Source organism: Carassius carassius, chromosome 6 (genome assembly GCF_963082965.1).
Source record: "Carassius carassius chromosome 6, fCarCar2.1, whole genome shotgun sequence".
Taxonomy (NCBI): Eukaryota; Metazoa; Chordata; class Actinopteri; order Cypriniformes; family Cyprinidae; genus Carassius; species Carassius carassius.
In genome coordinates this window covers 7,972,281-7,994,089 of record NC_081760.1, presented here as the reverse complement: position 1 = coordinate 7,994,089, position 21,809 = coordinate 7,972,281, and the positions used below count along the sequence as shown (strand labels likewise).

At 37.9% G+C, this 21,809-nt stretch overlaps 3 protein-coding genes across 6 annotated transcripts in view; 1 reads left to right on the top strand and 2 right to left on the bottom strand.

Annotated features, from left to right (window-relative positions):
* Window positions 1–4,918, bottom strand: part of mad1l1 (mitotic arrest deficient 1 like 1) — a 70,219-nt gene extending 65,301 nt beyond the window's left edge. For 2 of the 3 annotated variants that reach the window (XM_059552118.1, XM_059552120.1), the window contains exons 1-9: window positions 4,776–4,918; window positions 3,970–4,145; window positions 2,916–3,052; window positions 2,493–2,672; window positions 1,948–2,072; window positions 1,144–1,225; window positions 851–981; window positions 633–747; window positions 80–141 (exon numbers count right to left, since the gene is read on the bottom strand). In XM_059552118.1, coding sequence (XP_059408101.1) covers window positions 80–141; window positions 633–747; window positions 851–981; window positions 1,144–1,225; window positions 1,948–2,072; window positions 2,493–2,672; window positions 2,916–3,052; window positions 3,970–4,120 — 983 coding nt within the window. In that variant the 5' untranslated portion in view covers window positions 4,121–4,145; window positions 4,776–4,918. Of the gene's footprint in view, window positions 1–79; window positions 142–632; window positions 748–850; window positions 982–1,143; window positions 1,226–1,947; window positions 2,073–2,492; window positions 2,673–2,915; window positions 3,053–3,969; window positions 4,153–4,775 lie in introns of all 3 variants that reach the window. The other variant, XM_059552119.1, reaches the window with a different exon arrangement.
* Window positions 4,919–5,118: 200 nt separating this feature from the next.
* LOC132142324 (phosphomannomutase 2-like) lies at window positions 5,119–8,249 on the top strand. The gene is made up of 8 exons (XM_059552117.1): window positions 5,119–5,367; window positions 6,478–6,589; window positions 6,699–6,775; window positions 6,882–6,973; window positions 7,556–7,655; window positions 7,736–7,811; window positions 7,896–8,010; window positions 8,123–8,249. Exons 1-8 carry the CDS (start codon window positions 5,293–5,295, stop codon window positions 8,247–8,249), a joined length of 774 nt encoding a protein of 257 aa, XP_059408100.1. The 5' UTR covers window positions 5,119–5,292.
* A 962-nt stretch (window positions 8,250–9,211) lies between these two features.
* LOC132142323 (integrator complex subunit 15) lies at window positions 9,212–14,954 on the bottom strand. Of its 2 annotated transcripts, none has more exons than XM_059552116.1 (8): window positions 14,809–14,954; window positions 14,140–14,339; window positions 12,783–13,004; window positions 11,141–11,306; window positions 10,605–10,906; window positions 10,315–10,516; window positions 10,105–10,144; window positions 9,212–9,789 (listed from the first exon to the last, which is right to left on the bottom strand). In XM_059552116.1, the coding sequence occupies exons 2-8, from the start codon at window positions 14,335–14,337 to the stop codon at window positions 9,492–9,494; spliced, it is 1,428 nt and encodes a 475-aa protein (XP_059408099.1). In that variant the 5' UTR covers window positions 14,338–14,339; window positions 14,809–14,954; the 3' UTR covers window positions 9,212–9,491. The 2 variants fall into 2 exon arrangements, with proteins under 2 accessions (XP_059408099.1, XP_059408097.1); XM_059552114.1 differs by having other exon boundaries at window positions 14,140–14,342; window positions 14,809–14,926.
* Between the last annotated feature and the right edge of the window lie 6,855 nt (window positions 14,955–21,809).

Sequence of the window (21,809 nt, the reverse complement as noted above, 5' to 3'; positions counted from 1 at the left end):
TTTAAAGCAATATTTCTAGCCAGAGAATTACTGAGCTATGCATTTATAAAAAAAGGGAAATTAAAAAGAAAATACCAACCTAATATTAAGTCCTGCAGCCTGGCCAATGTTTTCCCAAGCCTGCAGCTCTTGCTCCAGTTTCTAGAATATAAAAATCACATACAGACGCAATGATGGATTAAAATCACCATACAATATATGGCAAAACAAAAACTATCATTATGTATAAATACTTTAGATATTAAATAACATCTCATCATTTGTTCCAATTCTGAAAAGAAGTGGCAAGAGTCTTGTTTGTATTATGCAAATCTATTTTCCTAAATTTTCCTTTAGGGGTAAAATATCAAGCACAATATAATTAATAATAAGAGAGTCAATTTTACATAGCATCTAAAGACCAGACATTAAAAAACAATTTGCAAGGATTACACATTAAAATACACTGCAAGGAAAAGAAATACACAATTTTGTCTGAAATTTTACTAAGACATGGACAGATATTTGTTCATTCAAGAGATATTTTAGACCATGAGTGCCCATAAAACTGCAGATATAATACACAATATTTTCAGAGAATTATATTAAACGCTCAATGTCACACTGTCTTCTGCATGTATGTAACTGTTTACCTCTTTCTCCAACTCCGCTTTGAGTTTCTCCTCCATCACTCTCTCCACTCTCTCCAACTTCCTCCTCAACCCCTCAGTCTCTTCTTTCAACAGACTGTTGTTCTCTTTTGTCTCTCTGAGATGAAAATTGAGAGATAATTGAAAATAGTACTAGTTATAAATAATGATTTATGTATGCATCCATCACAGAAAAATCTTGATGATGAGAATGTTGATACCGCAAGAAAGTGTTTTCCTCCCGCAGACGTTTAATTTCCCGCTCCAGTTCAGGCAGCCTGGCCATTTCAGATTTCATGTTCTTCACAATCACAGAGTCTTGCTCCTGAAGAGCCAAACGCCTCTCCAACTCCTGCAGATGGACAACACCCATCAGAGTGAGTGGGACACAAATAAAAAGCAATTTCATGGTGCAAATGTTTTTAACCGAATTGGTACTTAAGTAGCAGTGCTTCTGACATCCTTTAGTGCTCCAAACATCATAGAAATTCAAGAATAAGACAAACAGAAATACCTTCATCTTGAGTTCACTCTCTGTGCTGATGGAATGAGATGACTGCAGATTTTGGTATTTCTGACTGACATCCTGGTACTTCCTGTTAGCATCAGATGAAAAACAACACAGTATATCTGTATTTAAGAGACAACCCTCTACAGACACCTTGGCAATTGAATAGCCATTGGCTAGTAATTTTTTTTTGTTTAAATATCTGAAAGTACACTCTTAACATCAGTCAGTCAAGCATTATAATAATAATCAAGTATTAATTACAGAACTTTAGCAATAGGAAATAAACTTGAATGCATATTATTCATTTTAACCGATGACTTTAATTGGACTTTTTTGTTCATTGGTCATTTGGTTTTGAAAAAAAAAAAATGTGGGGAAAAAAAAAATACTGATAATCATGATACGAACTCTACTAATAAAAACTATAAAATGCACTAAGGATTACTAAGGATTAATGAGCTGCTGGATTCATGAATATGAATCAGGTTTTGTGCATTCCCTTGAACTGATTTGCTGAAATCAAAACAGGCATGATAACAGGTGAGCGCCAGCCAATGAGACTGCTTACTGCGCATTAGTTCCACCCACTACAGGAAAAATCTGGCAGTTCTTAAAAGCTGAAGAATTCCAAAGGATTGCCATTATTTTGACAAGGAAAATACAACAAAGAATATCGTTTACATGTAGCACATCAATTTACTCTCTCTCTGCATGTGTGTGAGACAAAGCAAAGGCAAGCTGTGCGTGTTAATTTTGAGAGAGAGTATGAGAAAAACAGTGCATGTATGTGTACATGGGAGTTCATACTTGCGCTGCACATCCAGTTGTTCCTGCAGGGCCTGAATCTCCAGGTTCTGGGTTGAGAATTTGGACTCCTGAATCTGGATCTTTTGATTAAGCCTTCGTGTCTCATCGTTCAACTCATTGATCATCTACAACATAAACAAATACTTCAATTAAACAACTGGAATGCAAACTGTATTAACAAAAAGAATTATTAAATAAAAATTTTTCAACAAAAAAAATTTCAACAAAACTAGATTTGCGAATGCAGTCAGTTTAATTTTTTTGTGTATGTACACTACTGTTCAGAGGTTCCGGCTCAGCAAGAATTTTTTGTTGTTGAAAGAGATTAATACTTTAATAAGAAGAAGAAATATTTCTTGAGCAACAAATCAGTTTATTAGAATGATTTCTGAGGGATCACACCACACTTAAGACTGGAGTAATGACAGCTGAAAAAACTATCTTTGCCATGACATGAATATATACAATTTTTAAATAAATTATTATTATTATTATTATTATTATTATTATTATATTACAAAAGATACATGAACACACACACACACCTGGTCTGACTCAGCAAGTTTGCTGTCTTTTTCATTTGCTTTCTTGTGGAGTTCCTCAAGGTTACGCTTTAAAACCTTGTTGTTTTCCATTTGTTCATTAAGAGCTTGATTTGCTTTCTCTTCTCTTTCTTCCAGACGTTTGATCTTCAAAAGTAACTCCCCGTTACGGTCAATTTCCCTCTGTAAATGTAATCAGACAGACACACACACACAGGTCAAATTAGGTTTTCAACAGCAAAGACGGGACAGTCTAGCCTTGAACACACCAAATCACATCCTAATGGAATCTGTCTACAGTGTTTTTACACTCTGATTTAGGCTGCAGGTTTTTTTTTTCTATTGAGGAATATGTTTAGAAAATGGGAGTAAGAAAATCCTGCAGCAGAACACATGATTTTCAGGAATATGCTATCAATCACTCACCTGAAAGTCTCTGGAGCTGCTGTGCGCCTCTTTCTCCAGCTCTATACGTGCCCGTTTGTGACTAAGCTCCATCTGTTGTTTTTCTTGAGTGAGTTGCAACAGGCTAGTGTGAGAACGGACACGCTCTGCAGCCTCCTCTAACTACCACACAAAAAAAAAAATGTAAAAGAAATTCAGTAATCTGCTCTACACATACTATATTAAAGGAACAGTTTACACCCAGAAATGAAAATTTGCATGAAAAATTCACTCACCTTCTGGCTTTTTAAGATGTAGATGAGTTTCTTCATTGAAACAGATTAGAAAAAAATCACTTGTTCAACAATGAATCCTCTGCAGTGAATGGATGCCGTCAGAATGAGAGTCCAAACAGCTGATAAAATCATCACAATGATCCAGAAGTAATCCAAACGACTCCAGTTCATCAATTAATGTCTTTTGAAGCGAAAGATGTGCGTTTGTAAGAAACAAATCCATCATTAAAGGCATTTTAACTTAAAACCGTTGCTTATGGGTAAATATTGGCTACATAATCCATAATAACGGTTCCTAAAGTAAAAGAGACTATTGTGCTCTCAAATCAAAATCCAGCAAAATATTTGTACATAAAACTGTTTTTGCTTGCAAACGGTGGTTGGTCTGTGAAAGATTCAGATTAGACAACTATTGCACTTGAGAAAGGAATATTATTTTAGCCAGAAGCAAAGATTTGAATTTAAAATAGTTTTAATTACTTAAATTTCATCTTAACTTTCACTTCACAAGACGTTAATTGCTGGACTGAAGTTGTGTAGATTATTGTGATGTTTTTTATCAGCTTTTTGGACTCTTATTCTGACGGCACCCATTCACTGCAGAGGATCCATTGGTGTTCAAGTGACTTAATGCTAAATTTCTCCAAATGCGTTTTGATGAAGAAACAAACTCATCTTCATCTTGGGTGGTCTGAGAGTGAGTTCATTTTCAGCAAATCTTAATTTTTGTGTGAACTATTCTTTTAAGAGAATGAAATTTCAATATAAATTAGGGCTAAAATATGAAAGGAGTCTGTGACTTGCCTCCACTCTTTTAGTATAGAGCTTCTGAAGGTCACTTCTTCCATAGGCTGGCTCAGTCTCCAGCAAAGAGCGATCTGGACATGATATCAAACTCTTGAAAGATTTTAGCGTTGAGAAGATTGTGGTGTCATCCTCCATATCGTCCATATTGACGATGTCTTGACAACCTCCTCTGCGGAGTTAGGAAAAACTTAATTGTATAAGTGTAAAAACCAATTCATAAACTTCTTCCATTACCTCAAGAAATCTACCAAAAATTAAATAATACTAATACATTGTAAGGATGCACTGTGTACCTCTTTAGGATGCTATTAACAAATAAATACTGAAAATTATATACACCTGAATGTTTATGGTGAAGAATAAGGTGTATTTGAATTATCAACTTTCTTAAAATATAATATTAAAAAATATATATTTTCAAATAATACCTCATTTAAAATAACGTAAATATAGCCTTCTCTAGTATGTTCCCATTGTTGAACAGAGGAATCTCAATAATCTTGTTAAAATTTAAGTAAAAAGCATCTATGCCATCATATCAAATCACCGACTCCAACCCAAGGTATTAACTTTTCCGACTGAAGAACTCATTAAAACTTAATCATGATATAAACATCAAGAGATCCGCTTTTGAAGTTGAATCACACAAGCTAAAAGTTCAGTGTGTTTAATTAGCAAACGTTCAGCTAACTTTACCTCGCTAATATTCTGCAATAAAAAAATTATTCACAAACTAAAACGCACTAACATACGTGTCTTTATTTCGAATTAATAATTATATGAGATAGAAAGTACGTACCTCACGATTCACAGCCCTCTCTCTTGGCGCTTGCTCTACGTTGAACTTGCAGCAGTTTTGTTTTCGTTGGTTGAGATGCCGCTACTTCGTCTGCGTGAGGAAATTAGAGGTGGCTCGCTCAACATCACAACAGCGCCCCCTGTGTGGGCGGGCGGAATACATTCATTGTGTTTTTTTTTTTTTTTTTTTTTTTTTTTTTATTATGCCATACATCAAAACAATACAACAAGAAACATTACAATGAGAAGGAAAAAATATGAACAACAATATGAAAAACATGCCAGAGGACAATAACAACCATAAATAAAAAAAAAAATTAAAAAAAAAACATTCATTGTGTTGTTGTTTTTTCCCGGTTGCACGCGGATGTCGTTCACTCTGACGACACAACACGGAAAATGTGACGTTGCGCTGTGCTAAATGAATGAACGGAAACATATTCTTAAGGATTGAGTCTGAGTCTTTACAAAACTTCATACGGATCGTAAACTGATTTACAAAGTTTGCCAATTTTACAATGGCCGGTTCAAGCTTGGACCCGACAACACTGTGCCTGTTTGATGTGGACGGGACTTTAACAGCAGCTCGCCAGGTGAGTGAAATATAAAGCAAACAGAAGGCGTTAGCTAACGTTAGTTGTGTTAATTTACAGTATGAGATGTGACCCCTCGCGGTAATTATAAGGGATTTATAATAATTTACTGTGAATTGACAACTGCATTTAAAATATGTATTGTGAATGCAGGTTTGTCGTGAATAATCTTCTTTCTTAGCGCATCCTTAATGACATGGCTGTCTTATTAAAGATAACTTTCATTCTCCATGAACTATTTTTAGTCTGCTTGTGAGGTGAAGATAGATTTTATATATAAACATTGGGATTTAGACATAGTTATGAACTGACCTTTCAATCACATGCTGGGAAATAACACGTTTTACAATGTCCACAACAATATTCAAAGACCCCATGACTTTTCTGTTTTTTTCTTGATTTACTGGATAAGAATGACAACTTACATTTTAAATACTTTTACAGACGATTTCTGCCTGATAAAATATTGCTTGGTATACCTAAAACATGTATATTCATTATAAAATGTGAATTTTACACACTTTTAAAATAAAGACTACCTCACATATGCAGTTTTTCCAATTATTTGGAATTATTTCCAAAACAATATATATATATATATATATATATATATATATATATATATATATATATATATATACATTTTAAAATATAGATATGTTGTGCAATTGTTTTGGTTTATTTCCTATGTCCAAAAATATTAAAGAAAAATATTATAACACTTATATATAAAATATTATAACTCTTATAGCCCTATAGAAGGGGATGTTGTTACACTTTTAAGTTGACACAATATGTTTATTTTACTGTTTACTATTTATTTTATTTTACTGATTTGAGAAAAAAAAGTTTTAATATTGCTTTATAAATTATACTTCTTTAATATTTTTGGACATAGGAAATACTATGTAAAGTAAACCAAAACAATTGCGCAACATACAGAGTGTTTAATGGATGTTCAGCTAAATTTGACTAGTAAAATAATTATGAAGCACAAAGCAATTCATGAAACAGCACATATTGGAAAAGGTGATATGCAAAAACAACTGACATTTTATAATTTTGAGCTTGTGATGAAGTAATTACCCCCGTGTATGTTTTTGTCTTTAGAAAGCAACTCCAGACATGCATCAGTTCTTGAGTGAACTGAGACGGCGAGTGAGAGTCGGGGTGGTCGGAGGATCAGACTTGGACAAAATTAAAGAGCAGTTGGGTGATGATGGTATGTACATTCTAAAAAAAGATTTAAATACATATAAAAATATAGGCACAAAACATTCAGTATATTAATAGTGTTCATGAGTACTTACAATGATTCCTATCCTTTACAGTGATGGATAGAGTGGATTATGTATTTGCTGAGAACGGTTTGGTAGCATACAGATTTGGGCAACTGCACTCTGTACAGGTAATTTTAATTTGAATAAATATGCTCAAAAACCTGTCCAGCAAATTATGTAAGTTGCTTTTCTATTTGGATTTCTTTCTTTTTCTAATTTCTGTTTTGAAATCAGAATATTCAGGCATACATGGGAGAGGAGGTTTTACAGGATTTCATCAATTTCTGCCTCAATTACCTTTCAAAGATAAAACTGCCCAAAAAAAGGTGAAGTTATCACAACCTGACGTCTTTTGTTGCATGGGAAAAAATATTTTTTTACTGCATTGCTTTAAAGTTTGTAAATATTGATTGTTAATATTACATTTTATTTTAAGTATCTTAGAAAAAATAATTTTACACCAGTAAAGAATTCAAAAAGTTTATTTATTTTTAAGGAAATTAATACATTTATATAGCAATTAGCACATTAAATTGATCAAAAGTTACAGTAGTTATATAATTTCACAAAAGATTTCTCTTTACAAATAAATGTCTGCTCATCAGATCTGTTCATTTTCTTTCTTTTTTCATTTCGTTTTTTAGAAATATTATGGTTTCCATAAAAATATCAAGCAGCACAACAGTTTTCAACATTGATAATAATAAGAAATGTTTCTTGAGCATTAAATCAACATATTAGAACAGGGTTGCCAGGTCTGCGTAACAAAACCCAATCATGGCTAAAACCAGATCAATCATGTTCCAGGGGAATTAGGCTAACACAATGATATAATTTCAAATATATACACTTTTTTTATACACATCTTGTTTTGCTACCATACTTAAGGTATTTTTACTTCATCTCAGAGGCACATTTATTGAATTCCGTAATGGAATGCTGAATGTCTCTCCAATTGGTCGAAGCTGCAGCCAAGAGGAAAGAATAGAATTTTTTGAACTTGATAAGGTATTTTTTGATGTATTCATCAACACATGCCATTGTCTTTTCAAAGGATGTCGACTTTTTTTAATGTTATTATTATGCAGAAGGAGAAAATTAGAGAGAAGTTTGTCTCCATTTTAAAAGAAGAGTTTGCTGGGAAAGGACTTTCTTTCTCCATTGGTTCGTAACTTTTATGTACAGTAAATGTGGTTGTCTAGTCAATAATATATACATAATGTATTCATATGTACGTGTTTTCTACAGGTGGGCAGATCAGCTTTGATGTGTTTCCAGAAGGCTGGGATAAGCGCTACTGTCTGGGAATTGTAGAGAAAGACTTATACCAGTGCATCCATTTCTTTGGAGACAAAACTATGCCTGTGAGCACAAAAACTGTGATGCTATCTTGCCTAACAGTTGTATTCATGCATGTATGCACACATGCTATTGCATAAAATTCCCAGATTTGCTTAAATTTGTTTTTCCAAACATGGTGGAAATGATTATGAAATCTTTGTAGACCCCAGAACAATTGGTCACGAAGTCAGGTCACCTGAGGACACACAGAGGATCTGCAAGGAGCTCTTCTTCAATGCCGTCCAGAATAAAGTACAGTAGAAGACTACAACGTCCATGAACTGTGAAATTATGAATAAGAGTCTCACCTGACATGTCTAAGCCATTAGTGTTTTTATATATTTCAGTGATTGTACCTCATGACAGGGTACTGGATTAACTTGTACATACAATGCGTCCATACATGTTCATTTTATATGTATTCCAATTATCTACAGGTTTAAAGAACTGACTGGTGCAGTGATCATGTCTGAAGTCATGTCAGTACTGAATAATATGCACTCTAAACATTTATTTTTTTTTTTTTTTAACACTTTGGTCCAAATGAAAAGACAGATCAATCAGTTAAAACAGGATGGGTTTCATAAAATGTTACTGTACATGTGTTAAGGATTAATGTTTTTTAATAAGCGCAAAAGTGATTATTAAAGATAGGCGTGGGCTAGACTAACTTCTTAACTAAAATTAACAGTGAAGGTGCAACAATTTAGGTCTCATTTGAAAATGACAAAGGGCTTTATTAACTTAGAATTGATCCATTTTTGCTCAAATTAAACTGACGTGTTAATTTATTCCCTGAGAACAAAACCAATAGTTCTTGGTTGAAAGTGTTGTTAATCTGCTTGCTTAAGTAAAATAAGTGAATACTAACAGTATAATAAACAGGAAATTTATTCTGATTGAATATGATATTGGTGCGCTGTGCCAGTTTAGGACATGATGTATATTTCACATCTATAAGGTGTAAAACATAATAAAATGGTACTTATTTTTATTTAGCAACACATTAGAAAAAATAAAATCACAATTCTAAATTTTCATAGCCTACTCACATGCACATTTTAGATTAAAGAATAAAAGTATTTACTAAACTGATATTTTCCTGCTTGTTTGTTACTAATTGCTTTTTGAAACCAAAAATTAATATTTTAAGTATTTTGCGAATTTTAAGTATAAAAACTGATTTGCCAATTAACTGTCCATTAATAACCACAAATGTCACTTTTCCAAAAAATATATTTCATGGTTTGTACAATATTAATGTTTAAAAGATATAACTGCATCAATCTGTACAAGCGCTTTTTAAAGTCCTTATCAAACCTAAAATAAAACATTGCATGTCCCAATGTATGATACACAAGACCATATAACTTGACCAAGCCAAACATGTGACTACAAGTTCAAACCAAAAGTTTTGAAGATGCTCTAATGTGAAATATAACAAAAACTGTATGTTGTCATCCCAAGAGGAAGCAGAGTAGTCCAAAAGTCCTGTTTTTCTGGTTAATGAATGGGCCGGTATGGAAAGCCAATGGCACCAGGATGGAAGGCATGTGGAGAGAGAGAAGGGTGTGTGGTGTGGGCCGTTAGCGGGCGGTGTGGGGACAGCGCTGGGTGTGTGGGGTGCGGTGACAGTACAGGATGTGGGCTGTGGGGGGAGGGGAGGACGGACTGGTGTGGACTGAGAGGAGAAAGCACAGAGGGTCGACCCGGGTGGATGTGTGGGTACATGTTGGGCTGGAAGGGTGCGCTGTGAGGTGGAGGCTGCACTACTGGACCAGACATCACAAGCTGTAACAGACTGCAACACAAAGCAAACTGTTACTACTCAATGCTCACTAAACCGATTCAGGTTTCTGAATGGTTGATGTAGAGGTTGATATCTAGAGAGAAGGTGTCCTGTATATATCATGATTTACAGATATATATCATCTACTGTATCACATGTAATAAAACGTAATATAATTAGACCAGCATAAAATACTTCATTCATCATTATTCAGCAATGTATAGGGGCTTGTGCTAATCTTAAAATAGCCACAAATCATTGAATATCATTTTAGTATATTCAAATCTGCATGATCAGGTTTCAACTTCCATGTGATCAAGGACTTACTTGTTGTGGGGAAGTCTGGAGCACAAAGTCCGTAGGTCCTCTGAGGAATAAAAGGACATGACAGGAAATGACATCACTGAAATGCTGCTCTTATCAGATCAAAATTCAAATGATACACGGAGAAACTTTTTTTGAGCATTGTTTGCCCAAACATTGCCCAAAGAGTTGCCCGGTGTATCAACAGGCTATTATGAAGTAAACATCTCTTACCTCTGGCAAATAGAAGTGCTCCTGTTGCCATGGCGACCTGAAGAGCTTGGGCCAGCCTATCCAGTGCCAGCTGGATATGATTGGCAGCAGGGAGGGGTGTGAGCTTCTCACACAGACGGCTGACTTCCTCTATCAGCGCCACAACAGACTCCACAGGTAGCACAGCTAGCCGACCAATCAAACTCTTTTCTGTCAGGTGGACCTGCAGGAGTTAAAATGAAAACACATTATATATTCTAATACTGAAAGGACTCCTTAAAGCCTTTTAAAGTTGCAAAAAAATACAACACCTGCATCATAAGAAAGACTTGAAGAACACTCAGGTGCAGTTTAGAGTACAGCTCTTCATACGCTGTCCCTTTTTCACTTTCTCCATGGCCATTGGTCAAAGCCAACTTAAGGCCTCTCTGATAGGCTAACGGAGCTTTCACACACCACCGGAGCAGACCTAAAAGAGGCGTGATCTCAAGACAACCTAAGGGCAAACTGGAATTGAGGGGTGTGTTGATAAAGGTGAGGAGCAGCAGTCTGGGATCTTCTGTGATCCAACCAACCAGCATCTCCAAGAGTGCAGGGGGCGGAGTTAACTCATCTACAAGTGACAATATCAAATATATTTTAACTTACAATACTGTACAATACTTTTTCACTTTACACATTATATAAAATATTTCAATATTTTATATTTCTAAGGAACTTATATTAAAACATAATTTAAGATTATAATAACATTTTATACATTCAATACTTCATAATATTCATTACATTATTAATAAAGTAGACTGATAATGTTTTAGTTTTTTTAAGTTTTTAAGAAAACTGGTACCCGAGGAGAAGTCATAGAGAGCTGTTACTGCCGTGATGAGCTGACAGCAGAAGCGAGGACTGGCTGAACAGATGTTCTGCAGGGTAGAGATGGCACACGGCACCAGTGTGCAGTAATCATCCATCAGCACCTGAGCCAAACGCACACACCACGCAGAGTGTGTGCGCTACACAAAAAACATCAGAAATGTTTCAAAAGCTGTCAGATCTTTTTTTTTTTTCATTTAAAACTAACAATTTGCATAAAAAGCATATATTAACAACAGTATAACAAATACTACCATGACATAAAAATACAATATACTATTTAAAGGTACAATTTGTAAGATATTTGCAGTAAAATATCCAAAAATTACTAGGTTTTGACTTTGTATGTAATCTACACGCGCAAATCGTTGAACTCGCGTTAAATCCATGATTTATGTTTCCGTCTGATTTGATGGCTGTCAGCGGTTGGGTAGAAGACAACAAATCCCATCATTCCATGCTCCTTCTTAGCGTCATCAAACCACGCGATTGTTATTGTTTTGATAGTGCGCCCTGTAGTGGCAGGTCCTACAACCTGTACCTTTAAAGCCTTTTATTTTAAAGCATTAAGAATCACTTGCATTACTGTAATGAAAATGTATGGGGGTTGACATGTTCTTGAAAAGTGTTGTTATTGGTAATTAAAACTGCAACTATTAAAAAGCGTTAAAACTAGGGCTGCACGATGTGTCGTTTAAGCATCGATATCGCGATGTACGAATCCACGATAGTCACATCGCAGGATGTGCGATGTAGGCTGTCGTAGTTGATCCGTTATTCATTAACTGTACGGGCCAGAATGTGATGCGCGGAGAGCGCGAGAGACAGAGCGAAAGAGAGAGAGAGCGAAAGAGAGCTAGAGAGAGAGAGAGCGTGCGCAAGAGAGAGCGAGAGCGAGCGCGCATGAGAGAGATAGAGACATAGGGAGAGAGAGCAAGCGAGCCCCGGCCGCACTCTCACCATCTTCAAACAACACGAGCGCTGTCTTGCTCTCTCTCCCTCGCGCATATTAATCAATTGACACGATGGTGTCTATGTTTAAATCATTTAAAATGAGAATGTAAGTGTGCTCACCCTATTTTTGTTTGTAAGAAAGATTAGATGTCATATCGCAATATATATCGCAGAAAAAAAATATCGCAATGTCATTTTTTCCCAATATCGTGCAGCCCTAGTTAAAACTACAACAATTAAACTGAAAGGAATCTGAAAAATATAAGATGAAAACTTACAAATTAGAAATGTTACCTTGGTTAAAAAGAAAAAAAAAGTTCAAGTGGAAGTGCTAAAATCACTACAACAAACTGAAACCAAAGTAAATAAAAGCTTAACAGAAATATTTTAAAGAGCACAGAATTACTAAGACATAACTAAAATAAAATCTGAACATTTTAAAATAAAGCTATTTACTATTAATAAAGTTATTATTAATAAAGCTATAATAGTACAAAATAATAAACCTTTAATACTCATTTATTGTTTAGTTTTTTTGTGAAACTCACAATAAGCATTCTGAACCAGTTATCTATTAAACTGAGTTACCATGCTTCAGAGAAACCATGAATTAACCTCAAAACATTGAACTCAAGGCACACACACACACATACATCACACACCTGTAGCCAGGTGGCTGCACACTCTAGAATGGGCACCCGACACATGGCTATCGCCATAGAAACTAGCTTCCCAAGCATGGCCATGCGGCTCTCATCAGCCTTGTTGCCTTGGAGACTGAAGAGGGCGGAGAAGATGATCTGTCGGACTGCATCTTTGCTCTGCTCCTGGAAATAACTGCACATGATCTCCAGCAGTTGCAGTTCTTGAATGCAGCTCATCCTCTGAGTCAAAGACAAAACACCATTCACTTGATTTTACAGAAAGACTTTTATTCAACAAGGATATATTAAATTAATCAAAATTGAGAGTGAAATCATTTTTATAAAATAAAAAAAACTATTTAAAATAAATGCTGTTCTTTTTTAACTTTCCAATCAATGAAAAAATTTGATATTAGAAAGATATATCACAGTTTCCACAAAAGCAGCACACAAGCATATGAGAATTATTCCTATAAATTACATTTTAATATCTATTACAAAAAAAAACACTTTAAATTGGAATGATATTTCACAGTATTACTGTTTTTGCTCCATTTGTGATCAAATAAATGCAGCCTTAGTGAGCATAAGAGACTTCAAAGCAGGGATGCAAAATATTAGATTTTTGCCTATATTTTTTTGAATCATTCGGCCAGTAGCTGATGCCGATACAATATATATTTCCTTTTGTTTTGAAAGAACACCTAGTCTCTTTCATGGAGAAAATATTTTTTTTCATTTTGGTTAGCTTTAAACTTATTTGTTAGAACTAATAAACATTATGTTCTTTTTTAATGACGGTACATTGAAAGCTTTAAAAATAACTACACAATCCTCTGATTTTGAGTGTACAACCCATGTACATTCACTGAAGCACTAGTTCCTATAATCCAATGTGGAGAGGACTGACAAGCTGGATGAGATAGCGTGAGCAAGCGAGGGTGAATGAGAGTTTAATATGCAATATAAATGTTCATATGTGATGAAGATGTTTCTGTGACAGCTCCAGCTCTCTGACGCACAGTGTTGGCATGTCAGCATCTGAATTTGCTCACTATACATTGTTCACTCCTTTCTGATATTTGTATGCTCACGGATCATCTCATTGTAACACACAAAGTGTGGACATTATGAAAGATTCATTGTGCTTATATTAATTGTGTTATAACAGAGCTTTGTGAGATCGTGGTGAACTGAGCTTTCTACCATGCATGCAGCAGCCCATGCTTGCTTTTCTGTATAACATCAGTGGTTTATGAACGTTGTTAATTTAAGGAATCTATTTTAAACAACACCATAGACTATGGTATTACATGTTTACATAGTTTTTTCCTTAAAACCAACGCAGAATTTATACTCCTGTGCTGTGCCTCACCTTAGGCTGGATGTTCCTGTCTTTAGGGACATGAAAGATGAACTCCTCCACCAGCTCCACCGTGCTCTTCTCTAGTCCAGGCGTGGGGCCAGTGGAGCTCTGCAGAGCGCTGCCCAGTGAGATGTCCAGATGATACAGAACCTCTTTAGCCGCGCTCAGCGGGTCACGCCGCAGCATTGCATGCCGAATATCACTCATCTCTGCTGGGGAAAAGAAACTACAAAATTAAATACAAGCAGTAGCCAACCCATGACATGTTTTTTAGACAATTCTAGAGTATACCATGTTATATTTTCCTTTCCTAGGGTTTAGAGTACAGTCTGATACTATAACTGTACTGGTACCGCACTATTTTGTTGTGAGGCGTGTAATTTCCAAACAACAAAACAAACAAAACGTGAAAAGAGAGGCTCTGAATATAATGTGTCTGTAAAAAACTAATTGGAACGTATTAAAATACCTCTTACTGAATTATTAATGGGTTAATCAAAAACTGTAAATCAGTACACACAAAAAAGCTACAAAAAGCGATTATTCTCTATGGTGACACACATTGTCTAAACTGAAGCGACGCGGTTTACACAGCACGATTGCTGCATCACCGGTTCATTAATTTGAGAAATGCTTCCTTAGTTCACACTACATAACTTATTCATACAACACCATTACCTGGGTTAATATTTAGAGTCGTTACATTAGCTTCTCTCAATCTGCAAATGTATTTCCCATAATTGACAATGTTCTTCTTCTCGTTATTATTATGTTTATGGCGGATTGCAACCACGATTTATCAGGTGCATACCGCCACCTACTGTATCGGAGTAGCCGCATGGATTATATCTCAAGGAATCTACTTTACATTATTAGGGAGGAAAATACAAACAAATAAACACTACTATCTAAATCCTATAATATTAATTGGCAATGTGAAACTTGTTCATTACAAAAAACACAGAATTCCGTAAAGGACACTGTAGAGGTTGAATAAAGAAAAGCGCGGCTGATCAGCGCCTCCTGCGTACTGTAGATAAACAAAATGAATAAAAATAGAATAGCGTTAGAAGAATCATTTGTTTTCAGAAGCCACTTGCTTGGATATTTTGCCATATAACCAATGTAGTAGCATTCAGACATTTTTCGTCCAAATTCATATCCTGAAGCCCAGATATACTTGAACAGAAAGTCAAACGGCTCAAATAACTGTAGTTACATCCTGTTCATTTAGTATAACTGAAATACTATATTTTGAACTATTTTTTTTAATTCCCATTTGCGAAAATGACTGTTTATTTGACAACAATGGGGCGAATACAAGGTGAAGTAGTAGCTACAAGATTTTAAGAGTCTAATAAAAGAGTTATTTTTGATTTTATAAAAATGTGAATAATATCAAATAATTTTAAAATGTATGGAATTATGGCGAAAGGCTATGCTCTGTTAAAGACGGGGAATTAATTTAGCTAAATGTCTTGAGTAAATTGTACGTTTGTTAAATGGTTATAAACATGAAAACATTTTTGTTATAAACTCTCTCTCTCTATATATATATATATATATACACACACACACACACACACTTATTGTCACGGCTTACGCTGCTGGAAGGAACACGAAGCCGAGGGATAAACGAAACAAGGATTTATTAACTCAAACATAGGCATGGTAAGTAGCAAAATAACAGGTGGCAAGAGGCAAGTGGCAAGTAACAGGTGACAAGTAGACAAGTAGACAAGTAGACATTTAGACGAGTTGACCCGACAAAACAGAACTGAAAGGACAAGGCTTAAGTAGAAGGGATAATTGGGGAAACACAGGTGGATGGCATGACTAAATTAACAGGGACATGGAACACATGGGGAAATGAAGAGACACACCTGGAAACTAATCAAACCAGACACGGAAGACAGAAACTGGGTCACAGGGGCAAAAACACACAAAATGAGTCCAGGTGTGTGACAGTACTCCCCCCTCCCGGTAGGTGCGTCCTCGCACCGTAGAAACAACAAAGGGAGGCCAGCAGACAGGGACCACAGAGGAAGGAGCCAGGGAGGAGATGACGGAGGGAGGAGCCAGGGAGGAGACGGGAAGGATCTGAAGCAGGAGGTACCCAGCAGGACCCAGGCCACAGCCATAACGGCCCAAGGTGGGGCCGACGGAGGAAGGAGCCATGGAGGAGGAATGGTCACCGACTCCAGGGACTCGACCCACGGCAACGGAGCAAGTGGAGGAGGAGCCCGAGGCGGAGACGGAGAGCCAGGGTGACGGGGAGGAGCCGGAGGTCCTAGGCGGAACTGATGGCTCTGGTGACTGACGCGGCGATGTGGATCCGGAAGGCCGCGGTGAGGCCAGAGTGACCGAGGACTGAGGTGTAGCCGAGGGGATGAAGGAGCCTGACGGAGCCGGAGGGACGAGGCGAAGCCGGAGGAGTGGAGTCCCGAGACATAGGATGGACGACGCCAGACCAAGGCGGAGCCGGAGGGACGAGGGAGCCAGGCAGAGCCTGCGGACTGCCGGGCCACGGCGGAGAGGAAGGAGCTAGGAGCCATGGTGGAGCCGACGGGTCAACGGGCCGAGGCGGAGTCCAGGCCTCAGAGGCTGGAGGCGGAGGTGAGGGAGACCCCGACCAAGGCGTCGCTGGAGGATGGCGGTCCCGCTGAGCTCGCACCACAATGATGGTAGGCTGAGGGCGAGCAGAGGGGCTGCCAGACGACAGCAGAGGAGGAGGCAGGAGTGGGTGGGAGGGTGGGAATTTTGGAGGAGCAGGGATTGGAGTAAGCTCTGGGGCTGGAGCCCTTCCTGGGCTTAACGGGGGGTCAGGAGCCCGTCCTCGGCTTAACGGGGGGTCAGGAGCCCGTCCTCGGCTTAACGGGGGGTCAGGAGCCCGTCCTCGGCTTAACGGGGGGTCAGGAGCCCGTCCTCGGCTTAACGGGGGGTCAGGAGCCCGTCCTGGGCTTAACGGGGGAACAGGAGCCCGTCCTGGGCTTAACGGGGGAACAGGAGCCCGTCCTGGGCTTAACGGGGGAACAGGAGCCCGTCCTGGGCTTAACGGGGGAACAGGAGCCCGTCCTGGGCTTAACGGGGGAACAGGAGCCCGTCCTGGGCTTAACGGGGGAACAGGAGCCCGTCCTGGGCTTAACGGGGGAACAGGAGCCCGTCCTGGGCTTAACGGAGGATCAGGAGCCCGTCCTGGGCTTAAAGGAGGATCAGGAGCCCGTCCTGGGCTTAACGGGGAATCAGGAGCCCTTCCTGGGCTTAACAGAGGATCTGGCATAGGTGCATTGGAAACCCCCTCATTTTGACCCATTTGGTGCTCCACATTATGCTCCCTCGTGGTGGGCAGTGTCGCCGGCTCTCGCACCTGGTCTGACGGATTGCTCTCTGGCTCTCCGTCATCGGTGGGCTCGGGCTTATGCCTCGTACCGTGGGGAGATTGTAGGCTGGGCTCTGGGTCCAGAGTGGACCTGGCGAGATCCTCCATTGGGCCGACCGTAAGAGGTGACCCATTTCTCACCAGATTCCACTCTATAAAGGCGGCGAAATCCTCCCGAGGACCATCTTCGGGCGACAACGCTCTGCACCTGGAGTTCAGGCTGGCGTGATAAAAGGTGCAGAGCGCGTGGTCCGGGTAGCTGGTGGCATTAGCTATCCAGAGAAACCGTCTGGTATGGTCCTCGAGAGACAGTCCCTCCTGCTCCAGCAGGAGGAGGAGGTATTCGGGGCAATAGAGGGGATCCATGACACACTACGGAAAGAAAAAGACAGTGAAAAAACGGAAAACAAAACGGAGGGAAAACACGCAGTTTATAACTTTTTAGGTCGGGTCTTCTGTCACGGCTTACACTGCTGGAAGGAACACGAAGCCGAGGGATAAACGAAACAAGGATTTATTAACTCAAACATAGGCATGGTAAGTAGCAAAATAACAGGTGGCAAGAGGCAAGTGGCAAGTAACAGGTGACAAGTTGACATTTAGACGAGTTGACCCGACAAAACAGAACTGAAAGGACAAGGCTTAAGTAGAAGGGATAATTGGGGAAACACAGGTGGATGGCATGACTAAATTAACAGGGACATGGAACACATGGGGAAATTAAGAGACACACCTGGAAACTAATCAAACCAGACACGGAAGACAGAAACTGGGTCACAGGGGCAAAAACACACAAAATGAGTCCAGGTGTGTGACACTTATATATATATATAGATATATATATATATATATATATACACACACACACACACACACACACTCATATATATATATATATATATATATATATACTTTTAAATAGTTTTGGTCTCACTAGAATAACCAGAGGTGGACAATTAATTTACCTTTTGTTGAAAAAGAAAGAAAGTACTTATTTTATAATATATTCTGACCACTCACTTACAGCACCTAAAATAATCACTTTCCCTTTTACGTTTATGTTACAAAAAATAAATTAATAAATAAAAATGTTTATGTTATTGTGTGGAGCTGAAGTATCCACTACTTGTTTGATTTTGTACAAGTATCAATTTGAATCAAACACCACCAGGAGGCGCTACTTCATACCTGATTATGGCAGTAATGTTGTAGTCGAATGTAGCGCCACCCCGTCGCCTCTCTGACGGGACAGCAGCAGACTCTCCAGCATCAGTTTAAGCATCTTCCAGCTCTCTTCAGCTTCACATCCAGAGCAGCCTTCAACATGACCATCAACACACTCAGTCAGGATGGAGTGCAGCGACAGCAAATGCCCTGTCTGACTAAGGTGAGACCCTATGTTTATTTATTGAACTCTTACAGTCATACATCTGCTGTAAACGAGCCAGAGCTTCATAAAATGTTGCAGTTGCCTGCAAGACTACAGGAGCTTTTCCTCTGATTAATGAAAATGTTGTAAAACAACTTATTCAGTTGTAAAATTTTGCATAATAAAAATGTATAATTAAATGTTATAATATTTTACTGAAATAATAAAGTTAGTATTTATTTAAAGGTGCATCCTGAAGTTTTTTTATCTGTTTATTTTGAATTTATTATACTTTTATTTTCTATTAAGGGAATGTGTAGAGTTCTATGTTGTTTTTCTTTACACTTTTTTACAATTTTAAGCTTATTTTAGCTTTCGTTCAGTTCGCAAATAATTGTGTGGTGTGATAAAGGAATTTTTAAAAGTACATACAGTATTTAATGTATGCCCAAATACAGATGGAGCGCATGATCATATCCATGCAGGACCCTGATAGGGGCATCAAGTTGCACAACCAGCGTCTTCTTATCACTGTCATACCACACACAATGACTGGTGAGTGTCTCTCTTGCTCTTTCTCTCTTTAACTGCATCAAACTTGAAGCTTCACTCACTCTCTTTTGATAATCCCAAATGGACATGACTGTTCTGTGTATTTTCCAGCCCCTGACATGTTATAGCACGATTAGAGAGACAGTTGAGGCACGACTAGAATATTTTCCTATTACTGTGGAAAAAGTCAGCATTTAACAGCTAAGTATCCATGCATATCTTGGAAAGTCTTGAGTGCACATGAGGACAGAGAATCAATAGAAGCTTGCACAGTGAAATTAGATTCCTGTGTGTGCTTTCAGTCTCTGTGCTCATTTTTCTTGCTATTAATTAGTCTAACAGTGCATGTTTTGCACCTGCTCTGATCTCTCAGAGGACACGGGGCTAGAGTGAATGAACAAATGACTTTATTTGGCAAATCAAAGCTAATTACAGGTCAAAATCACTTAAAGGAACAGTTGACCCAAAAATGAACATTTGCTGAAAATTTCTTCACCATCAAGTCATCCAAGATGTAGATGAATTTGTTTCTTCATCAGAACAGATTTGGGAGAATTTAGCATCACATCACTTACCCACCAATGGATCCTCTGCACCGAATGGGTGCCGTCAGAATTAGATTCCAAACAGCTGATAAAAACATCACAATAGTCCACAAGTAATCCACACAGCTCCAGTCCATCAATAAATGACTTGTGAATCCGTAATTAAGACGTTTTTAACTTAGTAGTCCTCAATCAATAATATGCTTTTTCCAGTGAAAAAGTCTTCTCGTCTGAATCAGGAGAGAAACATACACAGCTCAAGCACTGTTTACAAGCAAAAACAGTGCTAAACAAGTCATATCTTGGCCAGTCATGGCTCAACTGTCGAGCAAGGGATGTAAATGCTACATTTCTCCAAATATATTAAAGTGATGAAATAAACTCTGCCTATTTATATAACTGATTTATACAACAGTAGTTTGCTGAAAAACCATGCTTATTCTGTCTAAGCTTCCTGCTGTTTAAACATGTATATTAATGAGCTTGGTGAGAGAGAGAGAGAGAGAGAGAGAGAGAGAGAGAGAGAGAGAGATAATATAACTTATAACTATAATTTGTCAAAAGAACAGAGAGGTCATTATTAAACTAATGTGGCAGGGACTTTTGCATTAAAGGGTTAGTTCACCCAAAAATCAAAATTATGTTATTAATAACTCACCCTCATATTGTTCCAAACCCGTAAGACCTCCGTTTATCTTCGGAACACAGTTTAAGATATTTTAGATTTAGTCCGAGAGCTCTCAGTCCCTCCATTGAAGCTGTGTGAATGGTATACTGTCCATGTCCAGAAAGGTAGGAAAAACATCATCAAAGTAGTCATCATGTGACATCAGACGGTCAGTTAGAAATTTTTGAACCATCGAAAATACATTTTGGTCCAAAAATAGCAAAAACTACGACTCTATTCAGCATTGTCTTCTCTTCCGTGTCTGTTGTGAGAGAACAACAGACCGTGTCCGTGTCTGTTTTTCAGAAAATTTAACAAAAGATTGTTTTACTGTATGCATAAAAGTGATGCATTTGAAATTAATTTACAAAATAATAATAAAAAAAGATGCTTATAAGTTGGCTTATAACTATAACATTATTTCAGACTTACTGGGTGCATGTGAGAGCTTGTGTGTGTGTGTGTGTGTGTGTGTGTGTGTGATAATTTCCATGCTATCTGCTGTGGTATATTTCTTTGAGTTTTCCAGTTACCTGTGTGTGGCTTGTAGAAAGTGTTCTCTAGAGACAACATTATTCTCCATGTGCCTTCCTGGGACACACACACACACACACACACACACAAACAACCTTGGGGAGCTAAATTGCTTATTAAAGTTGCTTTAAATTAAAGTCAGATTTTATGTAATGTAAGCCAGGTTGTGTGCAAGATTTTTTATAAGAAATGCACAAATGTCACACTTTTAGAGAACAGGCTGTGTGGTTCAGAAAGCCCTAATAAACAAGTAATGCTGCACACAGCTGTGTCTGAAATAAACAAGACTCCAGAGAGTTTGGCAGATATGTGCATTGCTGTGAGGGAACACCATGTGTGGGCAATGATTAGACTGAGATGTATTCTCAAATAATGTTATTCCCAGAAAGCATTGGTTGACTTTGTTAACTGAGTGTTAGGAAAATAACTAGTTAGTTTATAGCTGTTTTCATGTAGCTCAAGCACTAGAGCACAGTATAGTAATGCTAAGGTCATGGGTTTGAATCCCAGATAATGCATGAAATAAAAATTAGGTATACCTTAAATGCAGTGTAAGCTGCTGGATAAAAATATCTGCCAGGTGTGTAAATGTATGCTGGCCTTTAGCTGGTAGAGCAATTCAAAGACCAACTT